The 13,211-nt window shown below is 44.3% G+C and overlaps 1 protein-coding gene across 10 annotated transcripts in view; it reads right to left on the bottom strand.

Annotated features, from left to right (window-relative positions):
* Positions 1–139: 139 nt before the first annotated feature.
* rapgef2b (Rap guanine nucleotide exchange factor 2b) overlaps positions 140–13,211 on the bottom strand; it is a 66,785-nt gene continuing 53,713 nt past the window's right edge. For 6 of the 10 annotated variants that reach the window (XM_088389116.1, XM_088389431.1, XM_088389594.1 and 3 more), the window contains 20 exons: positions 13,040–13,192; positions 12,794–12,958; positions 12,601–12,708; positions 12,318–12,521; positions 11,058–11,166; positions 10,220–10,502; positions 9,885–10,042; positions 9,781–9,795; positions 8,913–9,153; positions 8,124–8,510; positions 7,718–7,929; positions 7,516–7,639; positions 7,243–7,266; positions 5,861–6,084; positions 5,540–5,707; positions 5,271–5,423; positions 4,614–4,806; positions 3,890–4,383; positions 3,370–3,782; positions 140–2,597 (listed from right to left, as the gene is read on the bottom strand). In XM_088389116.1, the coding sequence (XP_088245242.1) occupies positions 3,412–3,782; positions 3,890–4,383; positions 4,614–4,806; positions 5,271–5,423; positions 5,540–5,707; positions 5,861–6,084; positions 7,243–7,266; positions 7,516–7,639; positions 7,718–7,929; positions 8,124–8,510; positions 8,913–9,153; positions 9,781–9,795; positions 9,885–10,042; positions 10,220–10,502; positions 11,058–11,166; positions 12,318–12,521; positions 12,601–12,708; positions 12,794–12,958; positions 13,040–13,192 (3,786 nt within the window). In that variant the 3' untranslated portion in view covers positions 140–2,597; positions 3,370–3,411. The remainder of the gene's footprint in view (positions 2,598–3,369; positions 3,783–3,889; positions 4,384–4,613; positions 4,807–5,270; positions 5,424–5,539; positions 5,708–5,860; positions 6,085–7,242; positions 7,267–7,515; positions 7,640–7,717; positions 7,930–8,123; positions 8,511–8,912; positions 9,154–9,780; positions 9,796–9,884; positions 10,043–10,219; positions 10,503–11,057; positions 11,167–12,317; positions 12,522–12,600; positions 12,709–12,793; positions 12,959–13,039; positions 13,193–13,211) is intronic. The other 4 variants (XM_088389203.1, XM_088389828.1, XM_088389367.1 and 1 more) reach the window with 3 other exon arrangements.

The following is a 13,211-nucleotide window of genomic DNA, read 5'->3' as shown; positions in this document are numbered from 1 at the left end:
TGAAGTGTCCTCAATAAGTTGAACAATAGATTCATTGCTTGAAACAAAGAAAATATAGAAAACGTCGGTTGAGAGGCAAGCTTGAATGGAGGAAAGGGTTGAAATTGGTATCCAAAAAGAAATCTCAGTGACTCAGTACTCTGTATGCAGGATTTATTGATTCCCAGCTTCCTATAAAACTGGATGTTGAGGCATGAACATAATACGTTTGAACAAAAATAGAACCAATATTTACAATTATTGTATTAAAAATACAAAAAAAAGAAACAAGAACAAGGGACGCGTACTCCACCGATTGTCTTTGTAAAAGACATACAAGTGTGAGTTGTAGTAGAGGGAAGGAGAACATCACCAGCTAAAATGTACACATGTATGTTATCTTCATCATGGTCATTATCATCATCATCATCACAACAGTAGCAGTTCTACCCACGACATCAAACCGACACGTTTTGTGCAATGTCACGTCTTCAAATGCGGCCCGTACAAAACTAAACAAAAATATATCACACAGTAACAAAAAGAACTTTTTTTAGTGTTATCGCAACGGAAAACACTCACCCCTTCAGTCTAGTTCATTTTAATGATATATATATATATATTTATCTTTTGTCACCAAACTGATCAATGTGATCAGCAAAATTCTGTGATTGGAGGACCAGAGATATCATCATTCACCCGAGGAGTCTTAGCACAACACAAAAGAAAACTACAGGAAAATGTTTCATTCGCAGAAAACCAAGTCAGAAAACTAGGACACAGTTTTAGCAGAAATCAAAATTTGACCAGAAAAGTTGCAAAGTTATAGGAATACTTATATAATATTTTCACTTGTTTCTCACAATATTCACATTTTATTATTTTAAATGTAAAAATTCCAACTTTTCTGGTAATATTCAGATTTTATTCTGCAAAAATATTTTTTGTTGTAAAATCTGGACAGTTTTTTTTCTTTTCCCATTCATAGTGGGATTTTATCCTCAAAAGAACTTTATTCTAACATTATGAATTTACGCTCATTAAATGATGACTTTTTCTCTCCACCAGAGATATTGTGGCCTCCTTTGCTTTTTCCTACAACTACAACTTCATTATGTTATGTTACTGACATTTGTGAATTTTGGTAACATTACCATTTTATGCTTGCAATATTGCATTTTGTACAACTCTTATTTTGAAAGAAAGAAAAGGTTCACCCTTAAATTTAGGATTTTGTTGTGGTAAACTTTACAAGTTATTTCCAGACAAATTGCATGTTTCGTATTTTAACTTCATTCTCATTAAACAAATAAGACCATTGCTTGCCATGATTAAATTAGCAGGATATTTCAGGCTTGTTTTTTCTTGGTAGCTTGCAATCTTGTAAACGTCCAACTGTTTAAAAAAAAAAAAAAATACAATACAGATTTCATATGTAATTTTTGTAACGTTTTATAGTAAGGACGTCCTAATTGCTGGCATCTGGTCAACACGCAGAGGTGAGAATTTAGTAAATTCTACTTTTCAAAATGTCAATATCCCGTTATTAGTTCGTTTCAACCTTATTTGATGTATTTAAGTTCTCATTTCTGTGTGGCTTTAACACTCCTCGGCATTGATCTCATTGGTAGCCTTATTTATCTTCTTTTATTTTATTCAATTCCTTCATCACCGAAGTCTACAAAAACAACAACAACAACAGAAAAGTCCTTCAGTCAAGTCCTAGTGTTACTGATTGTGGGGATCTCCACTTTTATGTGTGTTTATGTGTCTGTGTGTGTGTGTGTGTGTTAGGGTGCGGGACGATGATGTAAAGAATGCGTTGAGGAATAAGGCATTTCACTCTGCTCATTGAAGTTGGGGTACACGTTGTGTGATGACTGTGCAGTCGGTAAGGCGCTTTGAACATTCACACAAACTTGACTATGAATGTCTACGAGGGCCATGATTGACAGCTTTCCAGTCCTCAGGGCGCCATGTCCTGGCTTTTTCAGATTCCCTCTTTTGTCATTATTGTTGTGCTTTTTGGATACCCAACAGCATCCCTGCAGATGACGGGATCCCGCCCCTCGTCGTCATCGTTACCCTGGCGTCCACGAGCGCGTCCGCAAGGTCTTGTGCTGAAAGTGCTCGTCAAGTGTGTGTGTGCGTGTGTGAGAAATGTTGTCCTTTCTGTGTGTGCGTATGTTAATACTGGCGTCATTGTTCCAACCTCCTGGAGCGGGTCAGGAGTGCAAACGTTTAATTGAGAAAGTCCTCAAAATGTCTGCTGCTTGTTTTCTTTTCTTGTCTTCTTTATAGTGCAGATGGATGTCAACATTGTTGTATTTATGTTTAAAAATGTCTTTATATCGTCGAAAAAGTGCCAGGCATGTTATCTTTTACCTCCTCTTCATCTTCTTCACAGTATTTTCTTTGTTTTTGCATGCAGGGTCTGTCAACCCCCCATGATGCTTTAAGGCGGGGGGGCGGGGAGAAAGAGGAGGCGCCAACGAGGAATCCACCAATCAGGAGGCAGAGCAGGCACGTATGTAGCTTGACGATGAGAGTCTATTGGTTGCTTGGAAGGACGGCCAAGAGTTTGTTTTTGCCTCAGACCGCCGACACCTGCTCGTCATCTGCGGACAGAAAACAAAACAGTCGACAAAGTTACATCAGCACGCATTTGGTTCCCTCCGCCATAAATCAAAAACCATTGAGAGGAATTTGAATTTCTTCCACATGTATGAGGAGCAAAGTCAGCTGTTCGTGTGTGCACGCAACACGGTGAATGTGGCATGTTGCCCAGGATGTTACTTTTTCCTCTTAAAATGTGTTTTTTCCCCAAACTTTTTTTTCCCTCAAAATATCAGTTTTTACAATGGCCCGATCAATATGGATTATTTTAGGCAAATTCTGATTCCAATATTTGGCAGGATAGGATTCTGATAACCATTTGATTTTATTTTTAGATTTTATTTAGATTACTATTCTTTTAAAAATAATAATTTTTGTCAAAACAAACTGAATAGGCTAAGTTAAGGTCATGTAGAATAATCACTATTACAGTCTACATTTGTGTTTTCTACGAACATCATTAGACAGACTCCATCCACAGTGTCAGTGGGGCTGTGGAAAGGGGTGGGGTAAGGGGGTGGTGTGTGTTTGTGGGGAGGGGGGGCACTGTTTGAGGTGTGAGATGTTGAGCTTCTATTTATTCCATGCATTAAAATACCGCTTCACAAAAACATCGATGATAAACCTGGTAGTTGTTAGGGAATGAGGGGAGGGGTGGCACCCCCCAAGATGTAGCAGGAAGTAGTGAGTGGTCAAGTTTCAGTCCAAGTGTGTTGGCATGCTTTGAGGTGGGGATAGGGAAGGGGTGGGACTATCTGATGAATCAGTCTTTACCTGCCATGGGGGGGAGGGGGCGCCCCTCCTGCACACACACTGTCAAGGTCGGGGGGGCCGGGGGGTACGCTGCGCCCTCGGCTTCCTCAGAGCGACTAGTTTAGGAGACTCACCCTCCTCCTCCTCCTCTTCGGCCGCCGCCTCGTCGTCGTCATCCCGGACGCACCGGAGGTTGCTGGTCCTCTGCTTGGATGCCGCTTGATGGGCCTGCGAGTCGGGGGATTGCGTGATCATGCGCGAGCGCTGCAGCGCCGTGGTGTAGTCGGGAGGACGGCGGCTTGTCGGCGTCGCAGATGTGGTGGAATTCGGTCCGGGAGGGGGCGGCGACTGGCCATCCGCCAGGTCGGAAATGGTCAGTGCTGTGTAGCCCGGTGGCGTTGGGGGAGGCTCGCGATATCGCCCCTCTTTCCGGGCTTCAGGTACACAACACAAAATTGCAACTTTAGTTGGTGATTTTATTCTCGTAGAAATATATTCTTTTCGGGTACTACTATAAATTTTGCCAATTGGAGAAACTCACATACGAGTCCTTTACAGGCAGCGGTGACGGGTGAGGGCGAGGGCCTCCCCGTCTGCTTGGCTTCCTCTGACCCGGTGGACGTGATGCTGCTGGTCTCGGCGTCTGCGTTGACGTCCTTACCGCCTCGCCTCTTGATGGTGCCCGTGTCACCTTCTGAGTCTTCGCCCCAGTAGGCGGCAGACGATGATGAAGAGGAGCCGGCCGAGGCCCAGCTGCCCCGTGTCTGCGCCGCCCACAGTAGGGCCTCCGGACCGCCGGCGGGCGGGAGCCCCCCACTGAAGGCCAGTGTTTCCCAGCTGCGGCCTTGCTGCATGGTCTGGATGTTGTCGTGGGAACCGGACGAACAAGACGTCCAGGAGCCGCGCCCGCTATCGGCCGCGTCCAGGGACACGCGGTCCCCCTGGTCCTGGGTCAGCTCCTCAGAGCTGGGTGACGACAACACCGTGGGGCAGCCCGCATAGATGCCCCTACAGTCCTGCATCGACGAGTACGACCTGCCACCCAAACGCCATGTCACATCCTCTGGTGTAAGGCAATCGACTGTATTGCTTATCACCCAAATGCCACAAGACAATATGCTTTCTTGATTGATTTTTTGTGTGTAGAGTGCTGCAAAACACGTTTGTTCATTGAAAATTTTTAGAGCTACATCAAAACGAAACAAAAATGTTTGCACGCTCTCATTTTAGAGGCGTGATTTCAGTTGTGCGACGTAATCACGTACCCTAGACTATACTGGTCGGGATCGGTGGCGGCTCGCCGTTCTAGGCGCATTCCACCGACATGGGACTCGCCGACGCCCCCCGAATGCCTCAGCCGCCGCTCGTCCTCGAAAGACAAGTTGCTGAGAAGGCTGGAGCGAGACGACATCTCACTCTGACTGCAGTCAGAGTACGAGTCGCCCATGCGGTTGAAACCTGTAACACACATGTAAAAAATAAGACACTTGGCCTTAAAAAAAAAAAGCCGTCATGAAAATAAATGTGAAGAAAAAATATTGATACATTATTCTAAAGGAAATAAACAAACATTCAATATTAAACTAAAACAATTATTAAACAAAAATAAAAAATAACTCATCCTTAATTAAAATAAAGGCCAGTAATATATATGAAACTCACAAAAATCTAAATGATACTGACAAAAGTATATGGTGACGTATCATTATAATGGTAAGGAATGAGTAAGAAAATTCCCAGCAAAACAGTAAATAATGCTAAAATAAATGTGAAGTAATATCAAATTTGCATAATTAATTTTAAAAATGAGTATTAATTTCATATAGAGTAGTAACTGAATTCTATTGATCCAATTTGTGACACATGTGCAATGCACAAGCCAAGCAGCAGGGGGTGGAACTATACCACATTGGTGTGTTTACCCTTCTTGGGGGAGCTCTGTGGGGAGCCGGGTGGAGAGGAGAGCTGCGAGGTGGTATTGGACGCTGTGGCATCGTCGGGATGTCTGCGATGGCGCTCGCTGGCCTCTTCCGACAGAGACAGGATTTTCTTCAGCGACTGAGGGGAGCTGGTGCCTGAAACAAAGACGCAGTTGTCTGTCTCAATACATTTGACCACATGATGTACCTGCGAAAACGCTGAGAAGTTATATGATAAAACATTTAATTTCTTCTCCCACTATTAATCTTACCAAAGGGAGGCAGGTCCTTTACAGGCACCTTCTTGCGCGATGGGTACAGGGCCACGGCGGGCACCTGCAGGGCCTGGGAGCCTTTGGCCAGTTGGCCTCTCTGCTGGCTGGCCGCTCTGGACACCACGGGGGAAGTGTCGGCACGGCGGACCCCTGAGTTCTTGGGCACTGGGAGGCACAACGCACGTTAGGGTTTGAGACACATGCTGAAAAGAGTCCAATGTATTACATGGGTGGAGTAGGGACTACATTTAAATTTTGTATTACCAGTAACATAGCTCGTTTTTGTTGTTGTGTTGTTTTCTAGTGTGTGTGACTCACGTGTGCTGACAGAGGGTTCGCATTGCAGCGAGAGCGTCTGCAGGCTCTCCTCATTGGTCTCCAGACTGAGGTTGGCTAGGTACTGCTTGACCTTGCGAGCCATCTGTGCATCCTCGTACAGCTTCTTGGCATTGAGGAAGGAACTGCGTCGCACGCGCTTCTTGTGGCCGCCCGCCTGGTTAACGTCCAGCACGGCTGCGTTAGCGCTGCCTTGACTTAAGGAGCTACATAAGACAGAAACACAGAAGAAATAGCCAAAGTAGACGCAATGGGTATTAATAAAGTGCACTCTTGACTTGAGTCTTGTGATGCTAAACATGCAGAAAAGCAGCATTAGGTGCTCCGAAAAGAATTCCACAGTATTCCAGGTAGAATAAAGTGGCTGTGAGTTTATTACTTGCCTTCATAGTTAACATTCTTGTGGTTCGTGTAATCTCTTTTATAGCGTAATTACAACCTACATTCCACAGGATTACAAGCTGATTTTTAACAAGTAATGAGATATGATCTATGGAGATAAACCCCCCCTAATTAGAAAACATTCATCACGTACAACAACTCGTGTTTTCTCCCGCAGGCTTGCCATTAAATGGTGAGTATGCGTACCACAAAAATGTCAAGAATGATGAAAGGGAACGTCATTTGTCAAGAGGCCTATGGGTCTCTTAAATAATGGAGGGGAAATGAAAAAATTAAAAGAACTATTTAGAAAGTAAATCTCGCCATCTACCTTAAAAACATATCTCTATAAAATATGCATAGAAATGCACGTGCATAAAAAAAATAAGTATTTTAACAGATATAGAAAAATACATAAATAAAAAAGTCTCAACAGGAATTGTAAAATCTATTATAAAAGAAGACTTGGAGAGCAATGATGGGCATGCATAACCAAGGGATAACCAAGGATCGACTTTGCTGGTGGCAAGATGCTCGGAATGTTATCATCATACTAGTGCAATGTAATTTACAGTGTAATGAAATGTTATTACACCGAACAATGCATTACAATATTTAGCATTAACATTTAGTCCCCCCATTTCCCACTCCTGTCAAGGTAATCGCCAGCAAAATGACCCGTGTTGAGAGGGAGTGCAGTGAACCCGAGCTATTACCAAGGCTTGCCAGGAATAGTGAAAATCTGCAAATAATAGCCGCTCCCTAAAAGAGGCTTCTAATTGAATATAGATGCCACAAGATGGCGCTTAAAATGGAGAGGATCGGAATGCATCAACACCATTGGTGGAGAATGTGCACAATTAGGAACTCGTAACTGAATGAGCATGGGTTCACTGTACTGCATGTATTATTAGTAAAGCCATTCAAGTCAACCTGTTCAAAGGAAAGCCAGCAAAGAAATGTGGAGGCACATGTAAACTTACCCTAAACTTCTCCACTTCTTCTTCCTACAGCCCACGAACAGACAAGCGTGGGGGGCGGAGGGTGGATGAGCGAGAGGAAGAAGACAAAACAAGCTTTTAAGGACAGGAAAGAGCACCAAAGACCACCAAAGAAAATCAAATGCCACCGCGTAGGAAAAAAAAGCCACTGGAGAGGAGCTTAAAGACCACTTAATGGAGACACTGACATTGGTTTCAACAACAGGAGAAGCTTTCTAAAAGCTACAATATGTTTTTTTACTAGGGCTTCCGTACCTTGTCCTGAACATGAGGTTAGGGTCCATGTTGACCGAGGCCATGCGGCCCACGTGGCGGATTTCTTTGGCGATCATTCGCAGCTTCTCAAAGTTCACGAGGCCGTCAACTTTGGAGTCGTTACCTGGAGGCAGCACATCACAAATGATTTTTAAATACAAAAATGATGCAATAATTACAAAAATGTTTTCCCATGTCGTACCTTCGTGCAGGAAGGTCAGGTCCTTCTTGATGACAGGAAAGAGCGGGATGATGGGCGGCTGCAGGTTCTGGTTGTTGAGGACGTTTCGGTACTTAGCCATGTTCCTGGAGGGATCGAACAAGTCCTGTAGATCACCAAAGAGCTTCTCGTACTTGCTGGGCAGCTTCTCCCACGTTCCTCGAAGGCGAGAGACGGGAGCCAAGTTCAAACCGCTAAGAAAAAAAAGGAGAAAAGAATTAAAACAACTGCCTTAAGGGATTAAATTATTCTATATAAGTATTAACCTACCGGAAAAACAAGCAACTAACTAAATAAAGTGCCCAACTAGCTGTAAATGGTTAAATAAGTGAGCAACAACCCATCTAAATGACTAACAAATGTGGAAGGGGTACAGGGCGCATCGAACCTGATAATGGCAAACATGGAGTTGAAGTTCTTGCATTCGCGGCAGTGCAGCGCAATCTTGATGAAGTGCTTGATGGTCTTCATGCGCTTGAGCTGATTGGCCTCCCGCGTGACCTCTGTGGCCACCCAGAAGGTCTCGTGGTTGATGGCCTCCTCGAAGCGCTTGAGGCTGGCGGCGCCGCCCGCCTTGGGGCGCAACTTGAAGAGGTCGTCGATGTACTCGGTGGGCTCGATGGCGCAGAAGAGCTGGAAGGCGCGCATGGACAGTTGCGTGGCCACCTCCACCGTGCTCAGCTGCAGCAGCGAGATCTGGCCCTCGCGAAGGAGATCCTGGGCGTCCTCGTCCGAGCACAGTGTCTCTGTCTCCATGTTGCTCTTTAGGTAGTACCTGTTTGCGGAAAAATAAGGCATTACATGAGCGTTATATGACTTTTATTCAAGTGCTATGAGACCCATGTTTTCAGTTTGGTTAATGTATTTTCTTCATTACTATGGGAAGTTATTGTTTTTCATGTAACAAACAGAAACTGAAAAAAAATTTTAGGAGACAATGTTTCGGTCAAGTTGTTTCCAATTCGCAACTATTTTATTATTTGTAACAAAAAAAAAATGTTTCCGAGTTTCAAATAAAAAGCGGGGGAAAAACTGAAACTAAAAATATGAGATACATGTCTTTTTGATCAAAATTGTTTTGGGGCAAAGAAAATGCAAACTTTTTTCTATTTGAATCCGAACGTGTGTGCTATTCAACTACCAAATTATAACATGCAGTATATGCGCGAGTGTCTACCTTCCGCTCAGCTGTATCCTGTCGGCTAGCTTCGAGAGCTGGTCGGGCAGCCGCCTCTGCTTGATGACGCCCTCGGGTGTGACCGATACCTCGCACAGCGAATAGGCCTCGGGCGCGGCTGTCAGCGCAAACTCGCGAATGGCCTGGGCCACCACCTCCTTGGCTGTGGTGTCCTTGCCAATCATGATGTAACGCGACTGCTGGTCCGCTTTAAAGACCCGCAGCACCTGGTCAGACATATCTGCAGAGAGAGAGTTGGTCAAAACCATTGTTCTAAAATGGATGTTACCAGCAAACTGTTCTGTTGTTCATTTGGGCTGGTTGTCTATGTAAACGTGCTGTGGTTGAAATTGAATTCTAATGTAACATAAGCCAAGTTGACAAAAGTCAAAGTACAACAATATGTATGTTAGCGAAACATTGTGGAGCAAAAAACCGAAACAATAACAGGCTCATGGCATAAATGTGTAATGCAAAGTAAACGTGACCCAATGTAAACATAACCAAAAAACTTGTGCAAATACAGAAAACCAACAAATTCTCTTCATTGTGTATTTTCACCAATTGCAGGTTGATCTGGAACGTATCTCCCATGATGAATGAACGCTCAGTATATTTGGATTCATGCTTCTCATTAAGACCATTCAAGCAAAGAACATTTTTTTCCCTCCACCAGTAACCCAGCATTCCATGTGACAAGTGTGATTAAAAGACGCAAACAAAGACCCACAGGAGAAGAAGGCTGGCGCTTGACTTGATTAGCCCCAGTGAATGCACAGGCTTTACGCTTAGTAAATTAGCAATAACCGCCAATGGCCATCAAAGGTGCAATTGTGCCCAGGGATCACCAGGTACACAAAGTACTTACTCAGGTTGACCGGCACTGGAAGAACACAAATAACGTGTTGGTAAATATTAGCACAGATTAGCCGGTTTTAAAAGTGGAACGGGATTAGCGATGACAAGGCTCACCGGGTTGGTTGTTGAAGTCCAGGATGCGGTGGTGCGACTGGAGCAGGTCGGGGTTGGACGATGACAGGTTGCCGCTGACGGGGAGCGCCGGCGGGATCTGCTTGGACTGCTTCATGCCCACAATGCTGTCGTCCTGCGACTGGCCCACGCAAACGTCGCTGCGGGAAACGGACAGAAAGTTGCAGCATGAATGAGTTTAATATAAGAAGTTAAACATACAAAAGTGACTGGGTGTTTTTTCCTTTTGCGCTTCCTGTTATTGTAGACTTTAGTTTGGCTTTATTGTGAAACTTTCTTGTTTCCCGAGAAAAAGACACAAACCATGCCCAACTTACTTGTAAGGTTTGGGAGGCAGGATGCTGGTGAGTGTCTTGTCAAAAATCTTCTTGAGCTTGTTGCGTCCGCCCACCGAGTTGCTCTTGACCTTTTTGCTGGCCTTCTCCAGGCCCATCACTTGCTCCACATCAACCGCCAGGTCCGGTATTGAGTAGCGGCTGGCTTTTTTTATGTCGCCAATCTTGGGCAGGTGCGGCGCGCCGTTCTTTCGGTCGTGCTCGTCCTCACCATCCACATCGCCGTGAAGCTCCTGCTCGGGTCTGGTTAGCAGCTCTTTAAACACTGCACAGGGTTGGGCACAATAGATTTGGTTATGTTATGTCAACATGACTTTTTTTTTTTTTCAAGTCTTAAGTTTAATGACTGATTTCGTCAGCCTCCACAAGAAGCCGATACTCGTCTGACACAGATAGTACCTGGTATCGGTACTCACTCATACTTAATCACAACTATCCATTTAAAAAAACATTACTTACTCAAATATACTGTACCTAGTCACTCTTTAGTGCCTAAAAATTAATCTAGACTTTCAACCTTGAGGAAACAATATGGGAAGAGATTAGGTTTTACTGCAATTCTCAGACAATCGAACACTTAATAGAGTTAATTGATTTGCTGCAATCACTTTACATCTGTTTTGTGATTTATGGGGAAAAAAAATTCTTAAATTGACCATAATTGTGGATGCAAAAAAGTTGTGTCCAAATACGATATTTCCTGTACACAACCTTCAGGCTGGATATTTGACAGAATCCTGAGATGTCAGCAATCAAAAGTCACCAACAGAAAAAGAAAAATGCATTTTGAATGTGCATGTGCTTTTTTTCTTTTTTTTACCTAAAAGGTTGGTTTTCACAGTTATGGACAAGTGCGTGTTGTTCTTCAGTATCTCATTGGCTTTGCTGAGTTGGACATTCTCAAAGTTCTGCCCATTCACCTCCAAGATCTTGACGGCAAGGAAAACAAGACACAAGAGTGCTCAAATTAAGACAATGAACTCAAAGACAGTTTTGTGACTTTTACTCTTGGATGTTCTCAGATTTTAAAGCCTAACGTTTCTCTTTGTCTGGTTGCCTGCCTCACACACTGCATACAATGTTTGGACTAGAGGTTAGTGACTCCACCTAATTTCCATCAAAGATGCACAAATGTAGCCATTTCACTGATATTGCAAATGTGTCGGACAATTGTAATCTACGACTTGAGAAAAAGGAAATGTTAAAGGATATTAACGCAAGCAAATATTTGTTAGTTTTGTGATAGACCAAAACATTTTTTAAGAACTGAGCTACTTGGTGGCAGCAAGCACTTTGCTGGCTTTCTCCTCAAAGCTGGACTTCGCAAGCACTTTCGCTCTTGCCGATGTTCTGAGCTTTCCAGCTAAAGTCTTCTTAATCCTGGAAACCCATCTGGAGAGTGTCTGAATCCGCATTAAATCTCGTCCGATCCAAACATTCCCTACAGCTCTTCTTTCCGCGTGCTTTGCTATTTTTGCTCGCTAGCTAACTAACACGATCCACCGGGAGTCGGTCCCGACGTTCTTATTAGTCAGAGGTGAAGTTTAGTCAGCCGCCTGTGGGTGCTCATCCTTGGGCAGGGAGCAGATGCTGTGTAGTCTAGTTGGCTAATTGCTGTTGTTTGTGTTTTTACTGGCCTGAGAGGAGCGCAGGATGGCCTTTACTTAGATGGCGGTCCAAGGGGGACACAAAAGAGGCTTGTTAGCACATTACGTTTGATCAAGAAAGGTCCCCAAAGGTGGACTCTGGATTAAATTTGGGTGATGCTTTCAAACCAGAACACATTTTTTAAATGTCGCTTAAATTAGTTCAGGATGTTCATATGTGGCTGAGCTTGTTACCTTTGGAGCGGGGGTGTGGGAGGCGGGCAAGCAGCAAAGAACAAAACACAGGATAGGAGTATTTGAGGAGGATCATATACAATTTGACCTTGTGAGTGGAACAAACGGGCGTGTGCGAGACAGGCAAGTGGTGAAGCAGAAAATTAAAGAAAGCAATATTTTAAAAATGTATTTGTTCTAGTTGTCTGTATGAAAAAATACCAGATATGCTAAAAACAGGTTTTTGCACGACTCTTTACCTGATCCCCTCGTTTGAGCCCGGCCTCCGCCGCCTTGCTCCCGGCCTCCACGGCGTCAATGAAGACCCTGAAGCCTTTGTCTTGTCCTCCCAGCAGGCTGAAGGCAAGGTCGGCCTCCCTGGACGCTTTCGTCAGCGTCACCAGGCGAGGTTTGGCTTTGGCAGCGCACGCGATGTTCAACAGCCGCAGGTGGCCGCACATTTTCTAAAGGTGCATGCAACAACATGCTGTGTGTGAGGAGAACGCGTCTTACTTTTCATGATTTAACTTTTCAGAAACGTACTTCTCTCTCAAGGTTGTTTTCAAACTCCTCCAGGAAGTGAGTCATTGCGGCGTCACCCTCAAAATCGTTGAAGTGGTTATTCACCCACAGCAAAACCACCCGTGTCACCTGGACAATAAACAAAACAAAAACATTTCTTCAGCTAATTTTTTAAAATAATTAAAGAAAAATGAAATCTTTTGAGATTCTATACCTTGTCCCTGAGACTGGGGTCATGGAACCACTCCAGCAGCTTCTTGCCCACCACCATAGGGCTGGATAGGAATGTCCTGTACGTCAACAGGAAGTCCTCAATGTAGGTGGGATCAACCACCGAGTGCTCCTCCACCAGGTGCATGGTCAGACGCTCCGGAGTGCCCTGAGTGGAGCAAGCGTGGCGGTGTTATAATGAAGAAAATCAACAATGCAAATAGTGACGGCAATGTTCCTATGCAGTCACCTTGATGACTATGTGTCCTTTCCTGGTGCCGGTTCGGTCCAGTTCTCTGTGCTCCTTGACCATGACGATCTCGCCTTCCTCTTCCACCTTCTGCATGTTCTTCTCCACTTGGTTCAGGATGCAGCAGTAGTCTTGCTGGGCTATGCACACAAACTACAAAAAAAGACATCCA

This window comes from Syngnathus floridae, chromosome 1 (assembly GCF_059516105.1).
Source record: "Syngnathus floridae isolate MCC-2025c chromosome 1, RoL_Sflo_1.0, whole genome shotgun sequence".
Taxonomy (NCBI): Eukaryota; Metazoa; Chordata; class Actinopteri; order Syngnathiformes; family Syngnathidae; genus Syngnathus; species Syngnathus floridae.
The sequence above is the reverse complement of the archived record's forward strand: the minus strand, read 5'-3'. Positions and strand labels throughout refer to the sequence as shown.